Consider the following 23,970-nt stretch of genomic DNA (forward strand, 5'->3'; position numbering starts at 1 on the left):
GGGGGACTCCTGTTAGTACCATATATTGGGCCTCGTCTTTGGGCCTCATCCCTAAGCCCATGATTTATGTAAGAATGGAGGAAACCCTTATTCTATAAAAGGGGGCCTCACTTTCACTAAGAGAGGACTCACATTCAGCCTCACCTTCTGTGAGTCTCACACTCAACCCTCACAACAATATAGAGGGCAATACCCTCTCAGCCAAACAGAGAGCAAAAGGGCAATGGTTGCATCCATAGAGAGCTCCATTGCCGATCTATTGTAATCCATACATACATACATAATCAACATCAATGTAGACGTAGCCCAAACATTAAGGTGAACCACGATACATCTTTTTGTTCTTGTGCGTTTGTGTGATTCACAGCCGGATTTACGTTGGTCCAAGATCCTCCGGATTTTGTGCATCAACAGAGTTTATTTTACTTTTAAAATTGTTTTTGAGACTTAATAGGTGTGCCACGGGGCCCACCTTTGTTTGTTGTTCCCCGAGTCCAAGCCTATCTCTCTTTCTCTCTTCTCTTTCTTTCCCCCACATTCTCTGCCTTTTCCTTTTCTTCCCTGAGTCTCTCTGTGTTCTCTCATCTTCCCGTCGAACACGCACACACACCCAGTCACCGCACATCCTTCGTAGTACTCCGTCAACGGCATCATTATCACCATCTAAACCTCGTCTTTCTCTCCCTTTCTCTCAGTGCAGCCAGGACAGTGGAACCCAGGAACTCTCCGGCGAGTTCTCTTGATCCTTCTTCGGTTAGGTAAGCCCCGGGTTACCTCAATTCATCTTGGATGTTGTGTGGTTGAGATATACTAAGTTTTATTTCGTTTTTTTAACAAGGTTTTAGAATGAGATCGACCCAGGGAAAGCACACCCAGCTCCGGTGAGGTTGTGAGTGTCGAGGAACTTTTAGAACACCTCCGATCGTTTCACGGCAAACGGAAGGAATAAAAATATTCCTCTCATCTTGTGTTTTATTTTGATACCTAGATCGGAGCATAGGGTGCTCTTTTACAATCGGCCGGAACTGTAGAAGCTCCGACGTTCTTCTCCGATTCGCACCAGTCCTAAAATATCGCGATATTATCGACAGTATCGCAATATATTGACGATAATTAAGTGGATAAGTGTAAAAATATCGCCCTCTCACAAAAATGATATTATCGGCAAAATATCGCCAATAATATCGATATTTTAGACCATGATCCTATCCAACACTCTCATGCAAGTGGTGACTAACAGCAACTCACCATTACACATTGGTGGGGTTGCAAGAGAATGATAAGGCATCATAGCAATCAACTATTGCAACGAAACTTCAGTAGGGCTGCGGTATTAGCACTTCTCACGTAACATGTGACTACCATGAGTTCGAGCAAGACTAAATACAAAAAATTACACATTAGTATCAAAGACACCATACAGATGTATTAGTCAATGATGTGTCTCCACTTAAGTTTTTCTCCTGATTTCACAAGGGTTCGAATTTAGGAGTGTTACTAATTTGGTGATCAAGGATGGGGCCCAAAACCCCAGACTAAGAGTTGGGTTTCTTAGGTGGAACATGGTTCTACTTAATAATCTCAACTGGTGAAAAGCATACTAAATCAAGAATTGAACTCGGTATCAAGATTACAACAATGATCCTTTGATTGCTTGTTATGGTGCAGAAAGGAACGTTTTATTATCAGAACAAAAACCCCCAAGCAAGACCAGCGAAACTCGTTTCCTCGAAATTGAAAATCTGAAGTAAATACAAATGTGAAGATAAACAAATCTCATTCCACACATACGGCCTCGAGCAACTTTTTACTGGCTTCACTCACCTCCAATTTCTCCATTTTCAAACGAGCACGCATAGCAGGACTCGTCCTTCCAGCAGCAGCATAAGTTCTGATCAATGATTCAAACACATCAACCCCTAAGGATTCTACGGACTTCTTCAGAATCTCAAGAAAACCTTCTGCGCCATCAACATCCTTCTCTTGCTCGAAATGCTCCATCAAGGTTTTGACAATCTTATTTGATGGACTCCACTTCTTACCATCCCCTCTACCAATGGATATCGCACTGGCAACACAATCAACTGCCAACTGATATTCTCCAGACTTCAGATAATAATCCAGAAAGATCTCCCAGCTTGTTGCATTAGGCTTGGCTCCTCTCCGGCGGGCCACCTCCTTGAGCTCCTTCGCCTTCTCTAGCATACCCTGTTCAGCATAAGCTCCAATCAACACATTTGCTACCCGAATATCATATGTTGAGCACTGACATTCCCAGTCCCTGAAAGTTTTCTCTGCACCCGGTACATCATTCAAGTTGACCAAGACCTGAATCATATTCAGATAACTGACATTTGCAGTCTTGGGGAAAGCCAGCCTCAAGGAACGCCATACCCGATAAACTTCACGTAGGTTCCCTGTTTTACCATACAATGTAATGAGGAATTGGAAAGCAAAAAGATCTCGGCTCGAATTTTTCTTCTCCAATTCTTTGAGCGCATTTTCTGCCTTCTCAAACATGCCGGCTTCAACAAAAATTGAAGCTAAGTTGCTATACGTGGTCCAATCACTGGCAACTCGACCATCCCTCTTCATCTCATCAATAACCCTTTCAGCCCCAGAAATATCATTAACAGAAGCAAGTGCCCGCATCCAGACATTGTATGAATAGGAATCAAGCATGACATTACAGGCCTTCATTTCTTGTATGATGGCTGGGATCTTATCCGGCTTTCCAGTTTTTGAGTAAAGGGTCATAAGGCTGTTATAAGGCATGGAGGTTAATGGAAGGTTAAGAGCCTTCATCTTTTCTATGAGGGCTTCGGCTTTTTCAGTCATCCATTCCTTACAGTAACAGTTGAGCAGGGCACCATAACAGAGATGGGTCTTTGCTGATTCAGGAAGATCAATGAAATAATTTTCCGCAGCAGGAATACCTCGGGCTTTAGCAACAAGATCAAGATGCATTGCCTGATCACTGACTGTCTTGTTCATTCCTCTTCTATCCATAGCTTCCGATAGCTGTAATGTAAAACAGCTTAGCATCTACACGCCTTGCCTTGCGGTTCAAATTAGAAAAGGGAGAACATGGAAACATAAACTAGAAACAAAGAAAAATGTTCAAGGATCAAGCTTTATCTAATCTAATATCTTTCGAAAAGGAGACTATAAGAAATGTGGTATAAATCAACAAGGGGTACTGATCTGGAGTTGGATATTTTCTAATGAATCAATTCAAACTGGCATCGATCGAGAATAATTCACCCCAAAGAAAAACATACAAAGAATAGCCAAAATCCATGTAAATACAGATAAGTGTACGTTCACATTGGCGATTCGACAAACATTCATACATTCTAACCTCTGAATACAAAAAAGATGTGTAAAATTCTCGAACAAAATCATCAAATTTACCATAAACACTTCCAACCATTTTACTAAGTTTCCAAATCATACACATTAAAAAAATAATCCATCAAATCCTACTTCTAGGCTCGGCATAAATTCAACAAATCAAGTAGCCATAAAAACTACTCTTCGAGATCATAAATTGAGCAACTTTTTGTGTAAAAAATATGCAGAAAATCGGTAACTAATACAAATTTAATGATTTAGGGTTTCGGACCTTGAGGGCAGGGTAGTATAGCTTGCGTTCGCGAAGCTTCTTGAGGGTGTCGCCGACCTCCCATTTGTAAACTCGCTTGCGGCTCTTGAGAACTTCATTGAGCTGCTGTCGAACGCTCACCTCCGAGCCGCCGTCCTTGAACAGCCTCAGGTACAGAGCCTCCTCCAAGTACTTGCTCGACCGCTTCGTCACGCTCTTCGTGCGCCCGAACTGTTGCAGCGCCATTAGATCTCTGAGATTAGGGTTTTGCGAGAAAGGAGGAGCGTCATCGAGAGGGGTTTTGCTGAAAATGAAAACGAATGGCGGAGTGAAGTATTGTGCCGAAAAATGTAGTTTGGGCCTTCCTGCTATGTAACATAAAGCCCAATCAAAGTTGACATAATGATGGGCAATTTTGGGCCACAGAGATTGAACTGGAACTTAAAAAAAATGATTTTATCATTATTAAGGGAAGAGTGGGAGAATTCAAACTATCACAATAATTTAGGGGGGTGGAGTTTCGGAACATGACGTATAAGTAGAAATCTAACACCCTATCTATTAGGATGTTATTTTTATTTATCTAAATAACATTACTAATTTTGTAATCTTCACTCCCGAACGATGATGCTCTTGAAAGGGAAATAATTTTTCACACACATTTTTTAATACTGTACTTTTATTTCAACCTTTAGGTTGAAAAATTAAAGGGAATCAAGAGACGAAAACAATGAAAGGATAATAGAAAAGAAAAAACAAGAACCTGAAAATCACTACACTCTATTATCAGTTTTTAATTGGGAGTTTTAACACTCCCGGTACTGTTTACTTTTAACGAAAAACCACATTTTTACCTTTAACTGATACTATTCATTATACTTTTAAAAATAATTTTTCGTTAAAAGAAAAGTTTTTTTAGATTTTTCGTTAGTTTTCATTTTTTTAATTAGGAGGGAGTGTTTAGTTCCGGACACGAAATTTTAATTTGGGCCAGGGTGAAATGGCGTTGGGCCTACTTTATCAATCTATCTCCACTTCTAGAGCGACGACTGAAAATTGGATTAGCAGTTTTTAATCATCAATTACGTCACGTGATTAATGTGGTAAATGATGCACTAGAAGTTTCCAGGATAAAGTTGATTCTTCTGACCAAATTTTTTTGGCCTTTGCCTCTCGACTTTTCTGAATTGGTGCTGGACTCTAACGTGGTCCACGTATCATATAAAGTACAAACGTCGTGTCTTTGTTGCATTCCTGTCGGGGAGTATCAATTATTCTTTCTTTTTTCTGGCATTTTCACAATTTTTTATTTTTTGATGAACAAAATATTGTGTTATCCGGATAAAGATGCCAAAGTTTACAAAGAAGCCTAACTCGAGGCAAACAGCCAACTACAGCATTTTCACAATTTTGTTTTAACAGTTTATATTAGTTTCTTCTCAATATAGGTTACCATAAATAATTTAGGAAAATTAATGAAAAGTCCAAAAAATTTCCCTTTTAATGAAAAGTTATTTTTAAATGTATAGTAAATAATATCAGATAAAGGTATAAATGTGATTTTTCGTTAAAAATAAACAGTACTAAAAATATTTTGTTAAAACTCCCAAATAATTTAAGTCGAATTCAAGTGTTCTTGCCTAACAAATAGCCAATACGGGACCACTTACGTATGAATATGATTCACTCGACATCAATTTTAAATAGTCAATACTCGACATTTTGGATCTGATAAAGCAAAGGAGAATCATAAGATGGTTTTAAATATGAATGTAAAAAATGAGAAAAATGGTGTTTAAAAATTGTTTTCCTTTATTTGTATTGCAACTCTCAACGATAAACCTTTACCGTTAATTTTACAATCAGTAGGGTTTTCTATCATTCTATTTGGTTGTGATGTTCTCTATTTTGATGGCAGTGTGTATCCCGTTGTTAAGAGCAAATCCACCCCAAAACCAACTCCCCAGCACCCAGCCAAAAAAATAGGCCAGCCCCCTGTTTTTTTGCTCCAGCCCGTTACATTGCCTGGCACCCAGCCCATGCCAGGCAACAGCCCAGCACATTTTGGACTGACCCAGAAGCCGGCCTGTTTCTCAGGCGCGTGCAACACAAGCGCGCAAGGCGCGAGTGGGTTTCAGGGAAACCTGAAAAGGTGTCAGCCCACTTGGGCTCAGCGACGTGGCTTCACGATAGCCGTTGGATTTCCAACGGCTAGTTTTTCTAGACCGTTGGATTTCCAACAATAAAAAAAATTTAAATTTTACTTTTAAACTGGACCGTTCGATCAAAGATCAACGGTCCAGATTAATTAACTTAATTAAAATTTATTAAAAAATACAGAAAATTTATTAAAAAATACAGAAAATTTAAAAAAAAATTATTTTTTTCTTTCTATAGTTTATTTAATGAGTTTATGTAATTTTATTTTAGTGTGTTTTTTTTTAAGTTTATTTGATGAGTATGTAATTTTATTTCAGTGTGTTTTTTTTTAAGTTTATTTGAAATTTTATCCAAAATTGGTTAAAAATCATATCCGAAATAAACTTAAAAAAAAAAAACATACCAAATAAATGCGCTGGGTGCCAGCGCATTTTTTTAGGGGTGGAGATGCTTTGGTCTGTTACTGTTCACTAGGGTCTATTACTGTTCACTTGAGTGGATAAATGCGCTGGGTGCTGGCACAAAGTCCTTAGGGGTGGACTTGCTCTAAATATGGTGGCAGCTCCTCATAGAAGCAATTGAGCTCTTAGGTCATCTCTAACCGAAAAGGTTAAACATAACCCTTTCAGAATTATAGTCCTGCAAAAAATTATTTTTAAATCAACAATGTCAAGTCATACTTATATATCATTTCCAACTGAAATGGCTAAACATAACCCCTCAATAATTTATTAGTTTTAAGTTTATACTTTAAATTTATTGGTTAATCTTGTTAAACTAACGTTGAATGTTTTTAAATCTAATCGTTGAACATAAATCAGTTATTGCAACTAAAAAGCTGGGCACAAAAAGGGGCCAAGAGTGGCTACATTTGGACAAGCATGCCCCCTTTAGCCAAATAATATCTGGTGAACTTGATAAAATTATAGCTAATTATCAATTGAAGATAAATTTTTAGGCAAATCAAGCTATTTTATAGTTTTTGAACCCCTAGCCCTCTCTATTGGGATGACCTTGGTCTTATGGCTAGTTTTTAGATTTTTAGTTCGACTCTTTAGCGAGTTTAAATAAGTTGTAACAACTATTTACAAGTTTGTTGTCCTTGTGACCTATCCAAATGTGACAAAAAGAAAATATTTATTCAAATTATTGATTAATGGCATTGCATGTGAGGAAAGGATACCAACAAACAATTAGTCGATAAACAAACCAAATTAGAGTCACAGCAGGATGCAAAATTAAGGTAAGCAACTTTGGTGGCTTATAAATTATCAAAATATCTCAAATCATGCAACGATTCCCCTTTGCACAGCAAACAACAGCGCAGGATGGATCACCGCTCACGAATATTATTATGTGAGGCTGAGATTTCTCCATCTGGCAGCTTCCAGTTGGAAGGCGGGCCAACTTGTTTGTCTTTTTTTTCTTTTTTATTTGATTTAGGGTTTGTTTATTTTATCCATTCACTGCCAGCAATCAATTTGCACGTGCAACATGGAAAATGATTCTTTCCGATTCATTGGGATCTTAAGAATCTTCACATCTTAATCTTTCATTTTATATCGTATAGTCATTTTTATTAGATACTATTTATTTTTAATTTTAAATAATAAAAATCAAATGATTTCTAACTAAACGAGAGATAATGAATGACTAAGATATGAGAATCCTTAAGATTTCCGCATCCGGATGGGATCCAATTCCGTGCAAGAACACCAACGCCACCAAACCAAACCCGACCAGGCCACCACGTATTGCAAGACGTGCGGGATACTTTCCCTTCCCAATTATTGTTACGTGAATATCGACCCATATCACTCCTGTATGTTTAGTTCACTAACCCTAATTTTGGGCATCAAGTTCGTACCAAACTAATCCTAATCACTCTAATTATTAAGGAAAATCCACGTTAGGACGCCATGAACACAATTGCCTCCCCCTAATTATCATTTTTTATGTTCTTATTGAGCATGAGTGTTATCAGAATAAGATGTTTGACAAAATTTCTTATAAAACCGAGAGAACATAGCGGTACTAAAACAACTAAAGCAAACTAACAAATGCACAAGGTTCATCTTTTCCCCCAAAAAGAACCTAACACTCAATTCACAGCCCTAGGTGTTTGAGTTTCTCTCTGTTAGGAATGTCGGTACTACAAGATAGAGAATGCACAAAGTAAAGTAGAAAATGGACACCAAAAATTTATGTGGTTCGGCAATTTATGCCTACGTCCACCAAACAAGGATCAATCTTCACTATATGAAAAAGATGAATACAACAAGAGTAGTCTTACCAAGCCAAAGACAAGGCTTGATGGATACAAGAAAGTAGGACACACACTTTCTATCACTCTAAACTTCACTCACACAATGTGTAGTGGAACACTCTCACTCTCACTCTTGGAGTGGAACTCTAGCTTTGGACTTGATCCTTTGCTACTCACTCTTGGTTCTCAATTGGTTACATCACACCCATATTTATAGGTGAGGGCTTGGCATTCTACTAGTTTCTAGTTCCTTCTTCAAACCTCTAGTATAGAAAAATCTAGACTAGCCACATACTTGTAGCTTCTAGATCTTTCCATTTGCAACCAAGGAAGCTAGTACTCTCTAGCTTCTTCCATCAACTTAATAACATGCTAGAATTGTCTAGCAAGCTCCAGCCTCATCTCTTGCTTACTAGAATAATCTAGAACATTGATCATGGGCTGGACCATATACCAACAATCTCCCCCTCCAGTCCATGAGGGAGGAATTCCGATCATGACTCCAAGTTACCTGGAGTTCATCCCAGCAGCCTTAATGCAAAATTCCAACTTTGATTTTGTGACTACCTTTGTCAACATGTCTGAAGAATTATTATCGGTATGAATCTTCTTCAGCTGTAGCAACTTGTTCTCGATAGCGTCTCTAATCCAGTGATAACGAATATCAATGTGCTTAGTGCGTGAATGATATGTAGTGTTCTTGCTCAAATCCAGAGCACTCTGACTATCACAATAAACGCCATAATCACTTTGCTTCAAACCCAACTCTTGGAGAAACCGCTTCAGCCACAACAACTCCTTGCATGCTTCTGTAGCGGCTATGTATTCAGCCTCGGTTGTAGACAAAGCAACACACTTTTGCAACTTGGATTGCCAAGACACGGCTCCCCCTGCAAAAGTAAACAAGTACCCAGACGTAGATTTTCTGCCATCCAGGTCACCTCCCATGTCAGCATCTGTAAATCCTTCCAAGATTGGTTTGGAACCGCCAAAGCACAAGCACATCTTAGAAGTCCCCTTCAAATATCTGAGAATCCACTTAACAGCTTCCCAATGGTCTTTCCCTGGATTAGAGAGAAACCTGCGCACCACACCTACTGCATGAGCAATATCTGGCCGTGTGCACACCATTGCATACATGATACTTCCTACTGCTGAAGAGTAGGGAACAACTGCCATTTTCTCCTTTTCTTCATATGTTTTTGGACACGACTCTTTGCTCAACTTGATATGATTGGCTAAAGGTGAGCTTACCGATTTGGCTGCTTTCATGTTGAACCTTTCAAGCACCCGTTCAACATATTTTTCTTGTGACAGCCAAAACTTCTTGGATTTTCTGTCACGAATTATCTCCATGCCCAAAATCTGCTTGGCTGGCCCTAAGTCCTTCATGTTAAAGGACTTAGATAACTCTTCTTTGAGCTTTTTAATCATAAAAGCATCTTGACCGACAATCAACATGTCATCAACATAAAGCAACAAAATGATGAATTTACCTCCAGAAAATTGTTTGATATAGACACAAGAGTCAGCATGAGTTCTCTTGTACCCATTACTCACCATGAATGAGTTGAACTTCTTATTCCACTGTCTCGGAGCCTGCTTAAGACCATATAAGCTTTTCTTGAGCTTGCACACCAAAGTTTCTTTACCCTTGACTTCAAAGCCTTTGGGTTGCTCCATATATATCTCCTCTTCTAAGTTACCGTGGAGAAATGCAGTTTTAACGTCTAACTGCTCGAGCTCAAGATCCATGCTTGCTGCCATACCAAGGATAACTCGAATGGAAGTCATCTTCACCACCGGTGAGAAAATCTCATCAAAGTCAACTCCTTTCTTTTGACCAAAACCTTTGACAACCAAACGAGCCTTGTACCTTGTCATGTTGTCGTCATTTTTCAATTTGAACACCCACTTGTTTTTCAATGCTTTTCTGCCCTTTAGAAGCTCCACCAGCTTATAGGTATTATTCTTTAATAAGGAATCCATCTCTGACTCCATTGCCTTCATCCATTTATCACTGTCGTTATGAGCTCTGGCCTCCTCATAAGTTTCGGGCTCTCCATAATTAGTCAACATGATATACTCTGATGAAGAATACTTGGTAGACGGTCTTCGACTTCTGCTGGATCTTCTGACCTGATCTTCATTCTCTTGCGGGGCTAGAGGCTCCCCCTGATTGGATTCTCCTTGAATCTGCTCTTCTTGACTAGGCTCCCCCTGATCAGCAATCTCATGGTCTGGCACATCTTGATCAGGCTCCTCTTGATCAGCATTATCTGATTCTGCAGGCACTTCATTGGCAGTTGCTTCAGGGATGTCATCGTGACTTTCTTCATCTGAAGCTAATGGATCAACTCCTCTGACTGCGCCATCTGGTTGTGCCTCTTTATCCGAATCCCCAATTGTTTGATCTTCATAAAAGACCACGTCTCTACTTCGGATAAACTTCTTCTGGTATGGGTCCCATAATCTGTAACCAAAATCTTCACCGCCATAACCAAGAAAGATGCACGGTGTAGCTTTGTAGTCTAACTTCGATCTCTGCTCTTTGGGCACATGCACAAAAGCTTTGCAACCAAACACCTTCAGATGAGAGTAAGACACATCATTACCAGTCCATACTCTCTCTGGAACATCAAGACCTAATGGTACTGATGGAGATCGGTTGATCAAATAGCAGGCTGTCCTTACAGCTTCACCCCAGAACTGCTTAGATAACTTTGCAGTCCTCAACATACACCTGACTTTCTCCATGATGGTTCGGTTCATTCTTTCAGCAACACCGTTATGTTGTGGAGTTCCAGGAACTGTCTTCTCATGACGTATGCCATGTTTTACACAATACTCTCTAAACTGGTGAGATGTGTACTCGCCGCCGTTGTCGCTACGAAGGCACTTGAGAGGTTTCCCAGTTTCCCTCTCCACCATGGCATGGAACTCCTGGAATGTCTGAAACACCTGGTCTTTGGATTTCAACAAATACACCCACACCCTTCGTGAAGCATCATCAATATAAGTAACAAAATATTTATTTCTTCCAAGTGACTCGACTTCCATGGGACCACACACATCTGAATAAACAAGATCTAACAAGTTTCCTTTCTTTGTAGATGGAACAGAAAAACTAACTTTTCTTTGTTTTCCGAATAAACAATGCTCACAAGAGTTTAACGACGTACCTTTGGCAAAGGGAATATGAGACTTCTTTGCCAAAACTTGTAGGCCTTTCTCGCTCATGTGGCCTAGCCTCTTATGCCACAAGTCTAGAGATGAGTCTTCCACAGCATTCAACTCACCTTTCAAAACCTTGGCATTTGACCGGTACAACGTACAACAAAGTCGTGCTCTTGCTACCACCATTAAGCCTTTAGTAAGCTTCAATTTTCCTTCGCCAATATGGTGATAATATCCTTGTCGATCAAGGGTACCGATGGATATCAGATTGAGACGTATATCAGGAATATGTCTCACATCTTTCAACATCAATTGGCAGCCGAGATTAGTTCTTAAGCAGATATCACCAATTCCAAGAATTTTGGAATAGCTTTCATTCCCCATCTTCACTATGCCAAAGTCACCTTCTTTGTATGTACTGAAGAACTCCCGTTTGGACGTAGCATGGAAGGAAGCTCCATTTTCAAAGATCCATTCAATGTCTCTGTCAGAGTTGCCCATATGCAGACATTCACCAACAGACAATATTTCTGGTACATCACCACATATGACAGCGGTGGTATTGCCAGTATCATCTTTCTTCTGATTGTTTCCTTCCCTTTGCTCTCTCTTCCAAACTCGACAATTTTTCTTCATATGGCCTTCTTTGCCACAATGGTGGCATGCACCCCTGAACCTTGACTTGGATCGGCTAGGACTCCTGCCATGACTTCTAGGCCCTCTACTCTTGCTTCTTCCGCGGTTCTCTGTGACAAATACTTGGCTGCTATCTGTGCCAGAAGTCTTTCTCCTTGTTTCTTCATTGAGCATGCTATTTTTAACATTATCAAGAGTAAGAACACCATTAGAAGCAGAGTTACTTATACTCACCACAAAGGTCTCCCAACTGTCTGGCAAGGATCCAAGTAACAAGAGCGCTTGTAGCTCGTCCTCGATCGTCATTTTCATAGTAGCCAACTGGTTGATGATATTCTGGAAATTGTTCAAGTGTTCTGCTACACTTAAACCATCCTTGTACTTCACATTGATGAGCTCTTTGATCAAGAAGGCTTTCTTGGCTGGGGTCTTCTTCTCGAACAAGGACTCAAGCTTCGTCCAAAACTCGCGAGCATTGGTTTCATTAGACACATGGTGAAAAACACTATCATCCACCCATTGTCTAATTGTGCCAATAGCCTTGCGATTCATCTTCTTCCACTCGGCATCGGACATGCTCTCGGGCTTAGCGGCATCTCCTTCAATTGGCTCATGCAAATCCTTGCAATAGAGAATGTCCTCCATCCTTGGCTTCCATGTTACCCAATTGGAGTTGGTGAGTTTGATCATAGTGCCACTTCCTTCCATCTCGTAGTACGAGCCAACCGGGCTCTGATACCACTTGTTAGGAATGTCGGTACTACAAGATAGAGAATGCACAAAGTAAAGTAGAAAATGGACACCAAAAATTTATGTGGTTCGGCAATTTATGCCTACGTCCACCAAACAAGGATCAATCTTCACTATATGAAAAAGATGAATACAACAAGAGTAGTCTTACCAAGCCAAAGACAAGGCTTGATGGATACAAGAAAGTAGGACACACACTTTCTATCACTCTAAACTTCACTCACACAATGTGTAGTGGAACACTCTCACTCTCACTCTTGGAGTGGAACTCTAGCTTTGGACTTGATCCTTTGCTACTCACTCTTGGTTCTCAATTGGTTACATCACACCCATATTTATAGGTGAGGGCTTGGCATTCTACTAGTTTCTAGTTCCTTCTTCAAACCTCTAGTATAGAAAAATCTAGACTAGCCACATACTTGTAGCTTCTAGATCTTTCCATTTGCAACCAAGGAAGCTAGTACTCTCTAGCTTCTTCCATCAACTTAATAACATGCTAGAATTGTCTAGCAAGCTCCAGCCTCATCTCTTGCTTACTAGAATAATCTAGAACATTGATCATGGGCTGGACCATATACCAACACTCTCCTTGTCTCTTCATGGTGAAGCCCTCGCGGCTTGTGAAGGTCTGCTTTTGGATATGCATAGGTTTACACAATTTAATCCTTGAGAGTGATTACAACACTTCAAAGGAATTCCATGGATGTGTACGCCATTGGGCACATTGTGGAAGATTCCAAGGCTTTGCTGCTAGGGATCACTGGAGCTACTGCTTTCCATGTGCGTCACCAAGCAAATGAAGCTGCTCACCGCCTTGCTCGCCATGCCTTATCCTCCCCATGCGAGTGTGCTTGGTTTGAGGATCCCTCGATATTATCCATGATGTTTTGTTGCCAGACAGTAGCTCTTAGGCCTTTTAGGAATTTTCCTGTGCTATGTAATCCGCTATCACTTTTGATCTATTATCAATATAATACCATATCGTTGTTGTGAAAAGAAAAGGTCAAATAACACCTTGATCCCCCCTTTGAGTTCTTTTTCAAAGAAGGGGAAGCAATGCGTTTGATGAAATAACTTCTTCGGTAGGATCATCTTATCATGTCCTGTTACGATAAAATTCTGAATTCGACGTTCCTCTCGTTGGTCCTAATTAACCTTAAGCTCGTGTGTACTAAGAAATTCCTTGCATGTATAAGTTTTGACTTGTACTTCATACAGTGCAGTATCTGTTCAACAATTAACACAGAGTATAGCATCATCATTGGTTAAAGTATTTTCTGTTGAAGACTAGCTAGCAAAGTGAGGTCAAACTTGGTCAGTGTGTAAGAAGTTAAGACCAACCGACCGTCCCATACCATGAGAGGTTGACAACAGTTGGTAGCTAGCAGATGTGTGCTTGCACTTGTGTTTGAAATTTCTTTGAAACAGTTAATATTATGTGAAAATATTCAAAAAAATCAGAGAAAAATATGGAAAGAGTGTGAAATCTAAAATCCATCCCATGTCGAAAAAATTCTTTTATTTCGGTTAAAATTGATAGATTCGTCGATATTTCTTACATATAGGTTAAATATCGGAAAAAAACTTTTATATTTGGTCTAAACTAATGTTCGATATTACCTAAAGTTTCATTTTTAATTTCTATCATTTTCATTGAAACCAATCGATACCGACACTAATATATCCATCGATATTTCAACAAATTTGTATATACCAATATTTTATACACTGCCTTGCATGCACTGGATCAGACCATAAAGCTCTTGTTAGTCAATCTAATCTTACACGTTGCGCCAAAATGCCCATAACCTAGAGCTGTCCCTTTCAAAATCATAAAGACCACCAGTTCACCGCCACCAAAACTCAATGCAACAAGTTTTTCATGAAAAGAACGTTAATTTCTCATGTCACACGTAAGAAAATAACTTACATAAAATCCGTTCTCAGTCATGTGACATCCTAATTTAATAACGTATAATTTTTGTATAAATTTACCACACAACAATGTACCATTAGAACCGAAACGTTCCATATAAGTTGTTGCTCTCGTCTCCGCCTTACTTTCTTTGTTTGATCAATCTCCGCCTTTCGTTGAAAGCGCGTGAGTTGGAAGTATGGGTTTTTCTTGTTAGGTACTAAATTCAAGGACCGGTTTTAGTTGGCCGTTGAGGGTTAGGGCACCTTTCAAAGTCGTTTAATTTCAAGGTGACTCAAATATCTCCAGATCTCCAAATCTCCAAACATCTTCCAAATTCAATTCACGGGAGCCAGACAGTTGGACCTCTGTAGAAACGCCTAGAATTTTGTTGGTTTTCCTCATCCACAAATAACACAAACAAAAATCCGTATCCAAAATCCCCAGAATATTTCCTCCAAAAAAAAAAATCCCTAGAATATTAATTAGATTATTACTGTTTATTTAATCGTTTTAATTAGCTTAATCAACGTTGCTGTCAACTCAGCGGGACGCACCTGCGGAAAATATCATAATTTCTTAGAGCGGTTTTCTCGAGGGGACACGTTGCACCCGTCCACACCGACTCTCTCTCTCTTCTCCCTCTCCCTCTCTCCTCTCTCCTCTCTGCCTTCAACTCAAACGACAAAAGAAGGAATTAACAGCGAACCCTTCGGATAGTTGGGAAACGAGGGAATTGTGGTTGCAAATTCCAACTCCCATTTTTTTCAATTTCTCAGAGCATTCAAAGATTAATCCTTTTCCCTTTTTTTTATTTTTTATTTTTTTGCCCCCTTGATTTTCTCCCTCTTGTTTTGACAAAGAAAACAAAGACCCGCGGAGTTTCAGAGACTTTGGATTCTCGGATTTTTCCCCGTTCTATCGAAATTTCATAGAGGGGGGCTTCAAGTTTCATGCTTATATAAAAAAAGCTCGAGCCTTTTCGTTTTCTGCAACGAGGAGCCTTCTGGGTTTTGTGTTCTCTGAGTTTCTTGAAGAAGAAGGCTCTGTAATTGTAAATGCTGACGAGTTTGGAGAAAATGATAAGACTATGGATTGCGGCGCTGCAATTTTCGGAGCTTTTTGTGAGCAGCTTGTTTCACATGCTGTACGGGTTCTATATCTTTAGCACCGCCGTGGCCGGTGATCTGTCGCAGGCGCTGAACGATTTGCTCTCGAAGCCGAACGTGAGCATTCAGGTGAAGGATGAGGTGGCACAGAGAGACCTGTCGGCCAATGGCAGCCTGCCACCTATTGTTTTGGTTCATGGGATATTTGGTTTTGGCAAAGGGGTACGTTTGTATTGATTTTTGTTCCGAATGGGTTCCGATTCGCTCTGCAAATGGAGCATTTTGAGGTTTTAAATTGTTTTTTGTTCAGGTTTTTGTAACTGGGTATTTTGGATTTCTTCTGTTTTGCAGAGATTGGGAAGTTTATCGTATTTCGCCGGGGCGGAGAAGAAGGATGACAGGGTTCTGGTGCCTGATTTGGGATCTCTTACGAGCATTTATGATAGGTTCGTGCTGTTTGGAGCCTCAAAAATTTTTTTCGATACAAGTGATATTGGTTGGGGAGAATCGAACTCAGGACCTCGATCCCCAATAGCTGTTTTTGTATTGTACCTTTTGGAGCTAACAAGGTTTAATGGGGGTTTTGGGGTTTCAGGGCTCGTGAATTGTTCTACTATTTGAAGGGTGGGCGAGTCGATTATGGTGAAGAACACAGCAAGGCTTGTGGGCACTCACAATTCGGTCGAATTTACGAACAAGGTTAGCATTTCTTTGTGTTCATATTATTTTGTCATTCTGTGAAAGTGCTTTTAGGATTCTAAAACCACAAAAGTATGTGCTTTGTTAGGCCTTATAGCAAGTGTGTCATTGCTAATGTGTGATTGGGATATGCAGGGCACTACCCTGAATGGGATGAGGATCACCCTATTCACTTTGTCGGCCATTCAGCCGGAGCACAGGTTGTCCGTGTGCTGCAGCAAATGCTTGCTGATAAGGTAAGTCAAGACTATGAATTTGTTTCAGACTAGTTCTTCTGAGTGAGAGAAACTTCGGTAGGAGGGTAGCTCTCACACAAGCTGAGACCAACAAGGGGGTCAGGCAGGACCAAAATGTCTCATGCTTTTGTGAGAGGTGCCCTACAGATGACGTGATAAGCTAACCCCTACCCAAAATTTCCATGACCATTCTTTATGTAAACATGCCTTAAACAACACTCCAAATCCTTAGAATAAGTATGACAAGCTTTAATTAAGGTAAAAAGAGAATGGCAGGAAGAATCCTGCTTTCATTTTTTACTGAATGTTTCATTTTGTTGACTGAAACGTTTGATTTTGTCTGCAGGCGTTCAAGGGGTTTGAGAACACGAATGAGAATTGGGTACTGAGCTTAACATCATTGTCAGGAGCATTCAATGGGACAACAAGAACCTACTTGGATGGATTTCAGTGAGTTTCCATTTCATCATCTTATTCTGTTGTCTTTAAAACTTTGTGTGATGAATACAAATGCTTATATAAGAGGATGAGTGTTGTTTTATATTTATAATAACACATTTATTTCATATGCGAATTGTACTTGATTTTCTAGTGCTAAAATTCTTGCTGTGGTTTCTGTATTTCTCAGGCCAGAAGATGGAAAAACTTTGAAACCAATTTGTCTGCTGCAGTTATGCCGGCTAGGAGTGATCATTTACGATTGGTTTGACATTCCCTGGCTGAAGGCTTATTACAACTTCGGATTTGATCACTTTAACCTCACATGGAAGAAAGTGGGTGTGAGGGGTCTTGTTGATTGCCTCTTGGGAAACTCAGGCCCGTTCGCTTCTGGTGATTGGATTCTCCCAGACCTAACACTTCAAGGCTCCATAAGACTTAACAGCCATCTCCATTCCTTCCCCAACACATATTACTTCAGCTATGCCACTAAGCGTACCAAGAAGGTGTTGGGTGTCACAGTTCCTTCAAGTATATTCGGAATTCATCCATTGCTTTTTATTAGAGTGTTGCAGATGAGCCAATGGCGTCACCCTCCAGATGTCTCTCCCCCATACAAAGGCTACAGGTGTGTTCTTAAGCACATATCGATAGTAATGGAATGCTCAAATTCAATTGCATCATGATGACTCAATCGTTGTGTGAATAATTCATGTGCAGGGATGAGGATTGGCAGGACAATGATGGCGCTTTGAATACCATCTCCATGACACGCCCTCTTCTTCCAATTGAACATCCAAGCCGGTTTGTAAAAGATGAATCAGATTGTCATCCCTTGCAACCGGGCATCTGGTTAGTACAAACACACTTATTTGCTCATCACTACTACCTATTCTTCATTGTTTCTCATTGAACAAAACAATAAATTTGGAATTTGATTACAATGCAGGTACTACAAGATTGTGGAAGCCGATCACATATTCTTCATTGTGAATCGGGAGAGAGCCGGAGTTCAGTTTGATCTGATATACGACAGCATTTTCGAACGCTGCAGAAAGCATGTATTTAGAAAAACTCCTCAGACTTTACCGAACGAAACACACCATTAGTTCAGCATTCCAGTACTCTCACACAATAAACTACAAAACTAGAACCTAGAATTCAAAACAAAGAAAGCTATTGAATTAGCACCAGCAGTAGCCCCCCTTTGTTCCCCTTCTCTGACCTCATGTAGATGTTTAGTTCTCCTGTCTTTCGATTTTTTGAATTTTTACCCTCACCCTCCACTGCTGGTACAATTTGCGTAGCTTTCGTTGTAGTGTAGTGAGAGATATTTATAGGGTTTAGCTTTGTACATCAGACCTCTCTGGCCTTTCCAAAGTGCATGTATTTGGAAACAAACAGTAGCATTCAAGTTACACTCCTATAATTCCATTTTCAGTTCTCAACAGTACATGATTCCATTTCTAAATATGAACATGTGCATTAATTGTCAATTTATACGAGGGATACAGAGCTCGGGTACAAAGTAAATGTTCATAATCACTTGAGCTACAAGCATGTCTCGACTGTCGTCTCATCACCCTTCTCCTTTACTAGAATCAAGAACTCAAGATAAATCTTGAATACAGGCGCCGATCAGCTTCGATCTCTACTTTTTATCTTCACAGCTCTACTAGCATTTATCCCAAGTCAAAGAACAAAAAACTAAGAGAGTTGTTATTGACACTTCAAAAAAAAAAAAAAAACACATAACCAAGCAAGATTTTGGCCCATTCCTCTAATCCTCTTTCCTTTACTCCATCAAATCTGGATCATACGTACATTGCTTAGTTGGATAAAGCAAACTTGGGCTGAACTGGACCAACAACAATTTCTAGGTCCATACATGTTTGTGCTCTTTTTTGGTAAAGCCCAAATCCGTTTTTCTTTCTCATCCATCTCTAAAACAACATTTACTTCTAAGCGAGCGATTGTGCATCGAGTGATTTATAACATGTAACAGTTTGCATTTGTGTGGTTTACTACATGTAACAGTTCAGTCCACATACAGATACAGGGCAGGCTTTACGGGACGGCTTGTGGATGGCGAAGTCTAAGGGTTTGGCTTGCATTGTGGTGGAGGGTGATTAGGGTTTAGGTGGTGATTGAGTCCATGAGTGGCACTTATAACCCCCCTTTGAGAAGAAGTCCATCTTGAAGGATATTCGCTGGTTTGCTGGGTTTTTTGAGGACATTTGTTGGAATCATGTCTTTAGGGAAGTCAATTTTCTAGCGGATGCCATAATTAGTGTCGGTTATTTTGTTGTTGATTTTCATGTTTAGGATAGAACTCTTCCTGCAGCTGCCTGGCAGACCTTCCTATTTGATTGTACCCAAACTGGTTGCCCTAGGGGCTTTTCTCTTTAATGAAGTTATTTTTCTATCAAAAAATAAAAAGTTCAGTCCACTTATTTTATAAATAGGAAAAATCATTTTTTTTCTATTTATTATTAAGGAGAGGAGGATGTTCGAAGCTACTATAATAATCTAGGAGATGGGAGTTTCAAACCCGGATTCATGGATAGAAACTAGGCTATATTACTTTTCCAATATAGTAGTGATATCCAAGACAATTAGATTTATTAAAAAGCGCTTTACCACAATAACCGTAAGATGATGAGAAACGTAAATGCAAAGCCTCGGAATCCTTATTGATACATATTTGTCAATTATGTATTAATATTTCATTAATGGAATCATGCAGTTACTCAATAAGGATTAAACATATGGTGAATTAGCACTTGCATGAACATCATATAGATATCATTGGTGGCACACGAGGTTATATATGCATGTTTTGTTGATGCAACACAATGCATGTGTTGGGACCAAAGGAACAAGACAGTTGTGAATTAAACTAGTATTTGGTCGACCTAAACTGTATATCTTGAACAAAGTTTAACCCCAATGAAGCAGGGGAATATCTTCTAAAAATATACTAGTAATCTATGCGTCTTCAGTTGTGATCATTCAAGTCAAAATCGATCCGACCAGAAATAATTAATTTGAAGTCAAGAATCGAAGTCGGTTGGCCGACCCAATAAACAACTGATGCATTCATTTGTTTGTGCAATTGTATATATAACGTAAAGAGACATGATTTTTATTATTTTTTTGTTTGCTTACCGCCTAAATCTTAGTAGTGTACGGCTAATAGACATGTGGCTTTTTTTCGAGGGATTGTGCATTGAGTCGGAAATTGGTTCGATTTGGTTCCTATTTTTAGGAATTAAATCATGATGAACAATGTGAAGTTTAGCTTACTTTTCAAATCTTTAGCATATATAATATCGTTGCTAAAAAAAATAAAAATCATGATGAACACAAACACTGTGATTGCCTTGACATTGAAAAAAAATCGAAATAGCTAACTACTATAAGGAGTATGAAAAAGTAACAAGAAATCTGTAGACATAATTCATGCCATATGAAAAGATCATGCAATAATATCTTGGCAACATATCCATTTTCCTTCTACCTCGTTAGGCCTATATTCTAATAAATTCCTAAACAAGTCATAAGTTGGCCTTAAAACGATTCAGATTTTTGTCTTTTGTGTAGCATGATAACAAGTGATCAATTATAATTTTCTTTTGGTTGAAGATTTTTCTTCTATATTGTTAATTAGTGGAAAGTTAAGGAAAGTCAAAGTATTGATCATCAATTCAATCCCTGAAGAAAGGAAAGGCTAACCAGTAGGTTTAGGATTCAAGTCCTCTACAAAATAGTTATGGATGGAGTATTCATTTGATAAGGTTTTAGGTTTGACTTATTAATTAACAAATTCAGTACATAACTGTGTCTGGTTTATTGTAAGCAAATTTTATTATGCGTTGTATAAATATTTTTGTAAATATTTGTTTCTTTTTCTGAAAAAAATGACAGTATTCTCTTGAACCATAGCCCTTTCCACTTATTAGATGGACCACCCACAATTTGAAGGTAAATATGAGTTTAAATGTCATATGGGAGTTAAAGAAGAAAGTTGAGGTGTATGGATAAGATAGTTGAATTAGGATCTAATTATCATATTAACTGTGCTTTTGAAGCTCGTTATTAAAATTTATAGATCGATATATAGTGGTGTTTTGAGTGCATGCAATGGTTGACAAAACGAGTTCTCTTAATAATCGAATAGGTACAAGTATCATATCCGAACAAAACGTATAATAACTTTGGAGTATCATTTATCTTACCTCTCATTAAAAATGGGGTAATTGCGAGGGATCTGAATTCTTTTGCTTAAACCAACATGTATGGTATTAAGAAATATCGTGTAATATATTTACCTAATATGATTTATGTCAAATCCCATCAAAAGAGGGATACGATTTTGACATTGATGTAGGGTTAATTGGTTGACCCAATGGTGTATATATTGTACTGTAAAGTTTATCAATAATACACACGAAATCATTCAGTTTGCTCCCTTCCATAGAGGTAGATTGTCTACCCTCCTGTTTGGGTGCATTTCTCATCTCCTCATATTTTGTGCGATCACAGTTAAGTCATGTCAACATTTTATATGAATTTTTTTATAGAGATAATAAGACAAAAAACAATAAGAATATAAAATGTTGAAGTGGATTAATCATGACCACACAAATAGGAAAGGATGAGAAAGGTACCCAAACAGGAGAGCATTCAATCTGCCTCCCCTTTCCATTGCTTTGCCATTTAGCCATTTTAATATTCAACTTTTTTTAAGATGGTATACAGAGCATCAGGTTCTGGTGCTTGATTGCCTGCGTTTTCAACCTTCGTTATTTTCCAAACATCATGTCAAACACAGTATTTCAAGGAAAAGGATTCTCTCCTGAGCATATGCTCAGGATCCTGCTGAGCAGGACACGAGGACCGTTGGATGAAAATCCAACGGCTATAAAAAGGTGGATCCCTTTAAAGTTATAATAATTATAACCATTGGATTTTCATCCAACGGTCCTCGTGTCCTGCTCAGCAGGATCCTGAGCATATGCTCAGGAGAGAATCCTTTTCCGTATTTCAACCGTAACCACAAAATAGTCAACCCCATAGCAAGATCGGTGTGGATTCATCAAACCCATACTATGTCCTAGTCATATGCTCGTTCCGGAAAAATTGAATGGATCCAACTATCCATCTTGGAGCAAATCCATGATTCATGCTCTCATGGCCAAAAACAAAATTGGTTTTGTTGATGGCTCCATTCAGCGTCCCTCAGCAAAAGATCAACCAAAAGAATAAGCTCTCTGGAATCAATGTATGTTTTTAATATGGCTCGCTCAATCCGTGAAGCCTGATTTATCCAAATTAGTTGTTCATGCCAAAAACGCTCAACAGGTATGGGAAGATTTTAAAGATCAGTTCTCACAAAAGAATGCACCAACAATTTATCAAATTCAAAAGTCCATCACATCCCTCTCTCAAGGTTCCGTGACAGTCTCGACTTATTTTACAAAACTTAAAGGCCTTTGAGATGAATTAGAGACTTATCGACCTCTTCTCATCTGCGACCAAACAAAGGCATATAATGAACAAATAGAAGAAGATCGAATGATGCAATTTCTCATGGGTCTCAACGATGTCTATAGTGGAGTTCAAAGTAATATTCTCATGATGGCACCTTTGCCTAAAGTTTGTCAAGCCTACTCACTTGTTATTCATGATGAAACATAAAGACAAATGTCTTCAGGATCGGGTGAAAATTTTTCCATCGTTGCAACCGTTCAAAGTCGATCAAACTATTCCTTCAACAATTCCAAAATTCTCTGTTGTGAATACTATGATAAAGATGGACATACAATTGATAATTATAGGACTAAAAAATATCACTGCAAATTTTGTGATAAAAGAGGCCACACTGAAGACAAATGCCGATTTAAAAATGGGATGAGTGGAGGAAGTCAAGGGAGCCATAAAGCATAGCAGCGCAGTTTCCAAAGCAGCAGCAACCCACGTACTGCATTGTAGGTTGCCTATGCCTTTTCGCCTACTGCCAATGCAGCGACTAGTCCCCATACTGCTGCAAACGCAGCACCTGTCCTTCCTGAAACACAAACGCAGCCTTCACCGAACCCGTTGTAAGGAATTTCTGCAGACCAACTTCAACAATTGGCTCACGTTGTGTCCATGATGAATTTAAACAATACCTCTGGTAATAACATTGCTTATGCGAATGCAGCAGGTCTGACTCATTTTACTGTTGCATTCGTTAATTCTGTATATACTCAACCTTGGATTTTGGATAGTGGGGCTCCCAACCACATCATTTCAGATTCTACACTTTTCACCAAAAACACATCTTCACCAATATCCACTGTTAAATTACCCATCAGCTCTTCAGCCACAATCACTTCTACAAGGACCGTACCATTCAATTAAGATATTACATTAAACAACATTTTATGTGTTCCTTCTTTTCACTTAAATCTCATGTTTACCAGTCAAGTCACTGACTCTCTAAATTGTTATGCCATTTTGTTTCCCACTTGTTGTGTCTTGCAGGACTTGGCTTCGAGGAAGATGATTGGATTGGGTAAGCAACATGGTGATCTTTATTACATGTCCCCGTTGCAACGAACGCCTCTCTTCTGTCAAGTTTCCTATTCCTCCTATTTGTGGCATATGCAACTTGGACATCCTTCACCTACTCGCCTTAAATTAGTATTTCCCTCGCTGTCTTCAAATAATTTTTCTTTCAATAATAATTGTACTATTTGTCCCATGGCTAAACAAATAAGACTTGCATTTCCTTTAAGTTCTATATCAACTCATGCTCCATTTGATTTGTTACATTATGATATATGGGGTCCTCATAGAGTTCCCACACATTCGGGGGCTCGATTCTTTCTTACCATTGTCAATGATTTTACTAGGTGCGCATGGGGTTTTTTTTATGCAACATAAATTTGAAACTCAACACCTTTTAAATCTTTTGTTACTTTTGCTTATACACA

The 23,970-nt window shown here is 39.0% G+C and overlaps 2 protein-coding genes across 2 annotated transcripts; one reads left to right on the top strand and one right to left on the bottom strand.

Moving 5' to 3' along the window:
• Positions 1-1,586: 1,586 nt before the first annotated feature.
• Positions 1,587-4,260, bottom strand: LOC103452007 (large ribosomal subunit protein mL101 (rPPR4)). Its single transcript, XM_008391479.4, has 2 exons — positions 3,626-4,260; positions 1,587-3,021 (listed from the first exon to the last, which is right to left on the bottom strand). Exons 1-2 carry the CDS (start codon positions 3,848-3,850, stop codon positions 1,777-1,779), a joined length of 1,470 nt encoding a protein of 489 aa, XP_008389701.1. The 5' UTR covers positions 3,851-4,260; the 3' UTR covers positions 1,587-1,776.
• A 10,294-nt stretch (positions 4,261-14,554) lies between these two features.
• On the top strand, positions 14,555-18,440 carry LOC103452014 (uncharacterized). Its single transcript, XM_008391486.4, has 8 exons — positions 14,555-15,839; positions 15,969-16,063; positions 16,213-16,316; positions 16,452-16,552; positions 16,899-17,002; positions 17,181-17,618; positions 17,711-17,842; positions 17,940-18,440. Exons 1-8 carry the CDS (start codon positions 15,567-15,569, stop codon positions 18,097-18,099), a joined length of 1,407 nt encoding a protein of 468 aa, XP_008389708.1. The 5' UTR covers positions 14,555-15,566; the 3' UTR covers positions 18,100-18,440.
• The last annotated feature ends 5,530 nt before the right edge of the window (positions 18,441-23,970 follow it).

The sequence above is a fragment of the Malus domestica genome, chromosome 13 (assembly GCF_042453785.1).
Source record: "Malus domestica chromosome 13, GDT2T_hap1".
Lineage (NCBI taxonomy): Eukaryota > Viridiplantae > Streptophyta > Magnoliopsida > Rosales > Rosaceae > Malus > Malus domestica.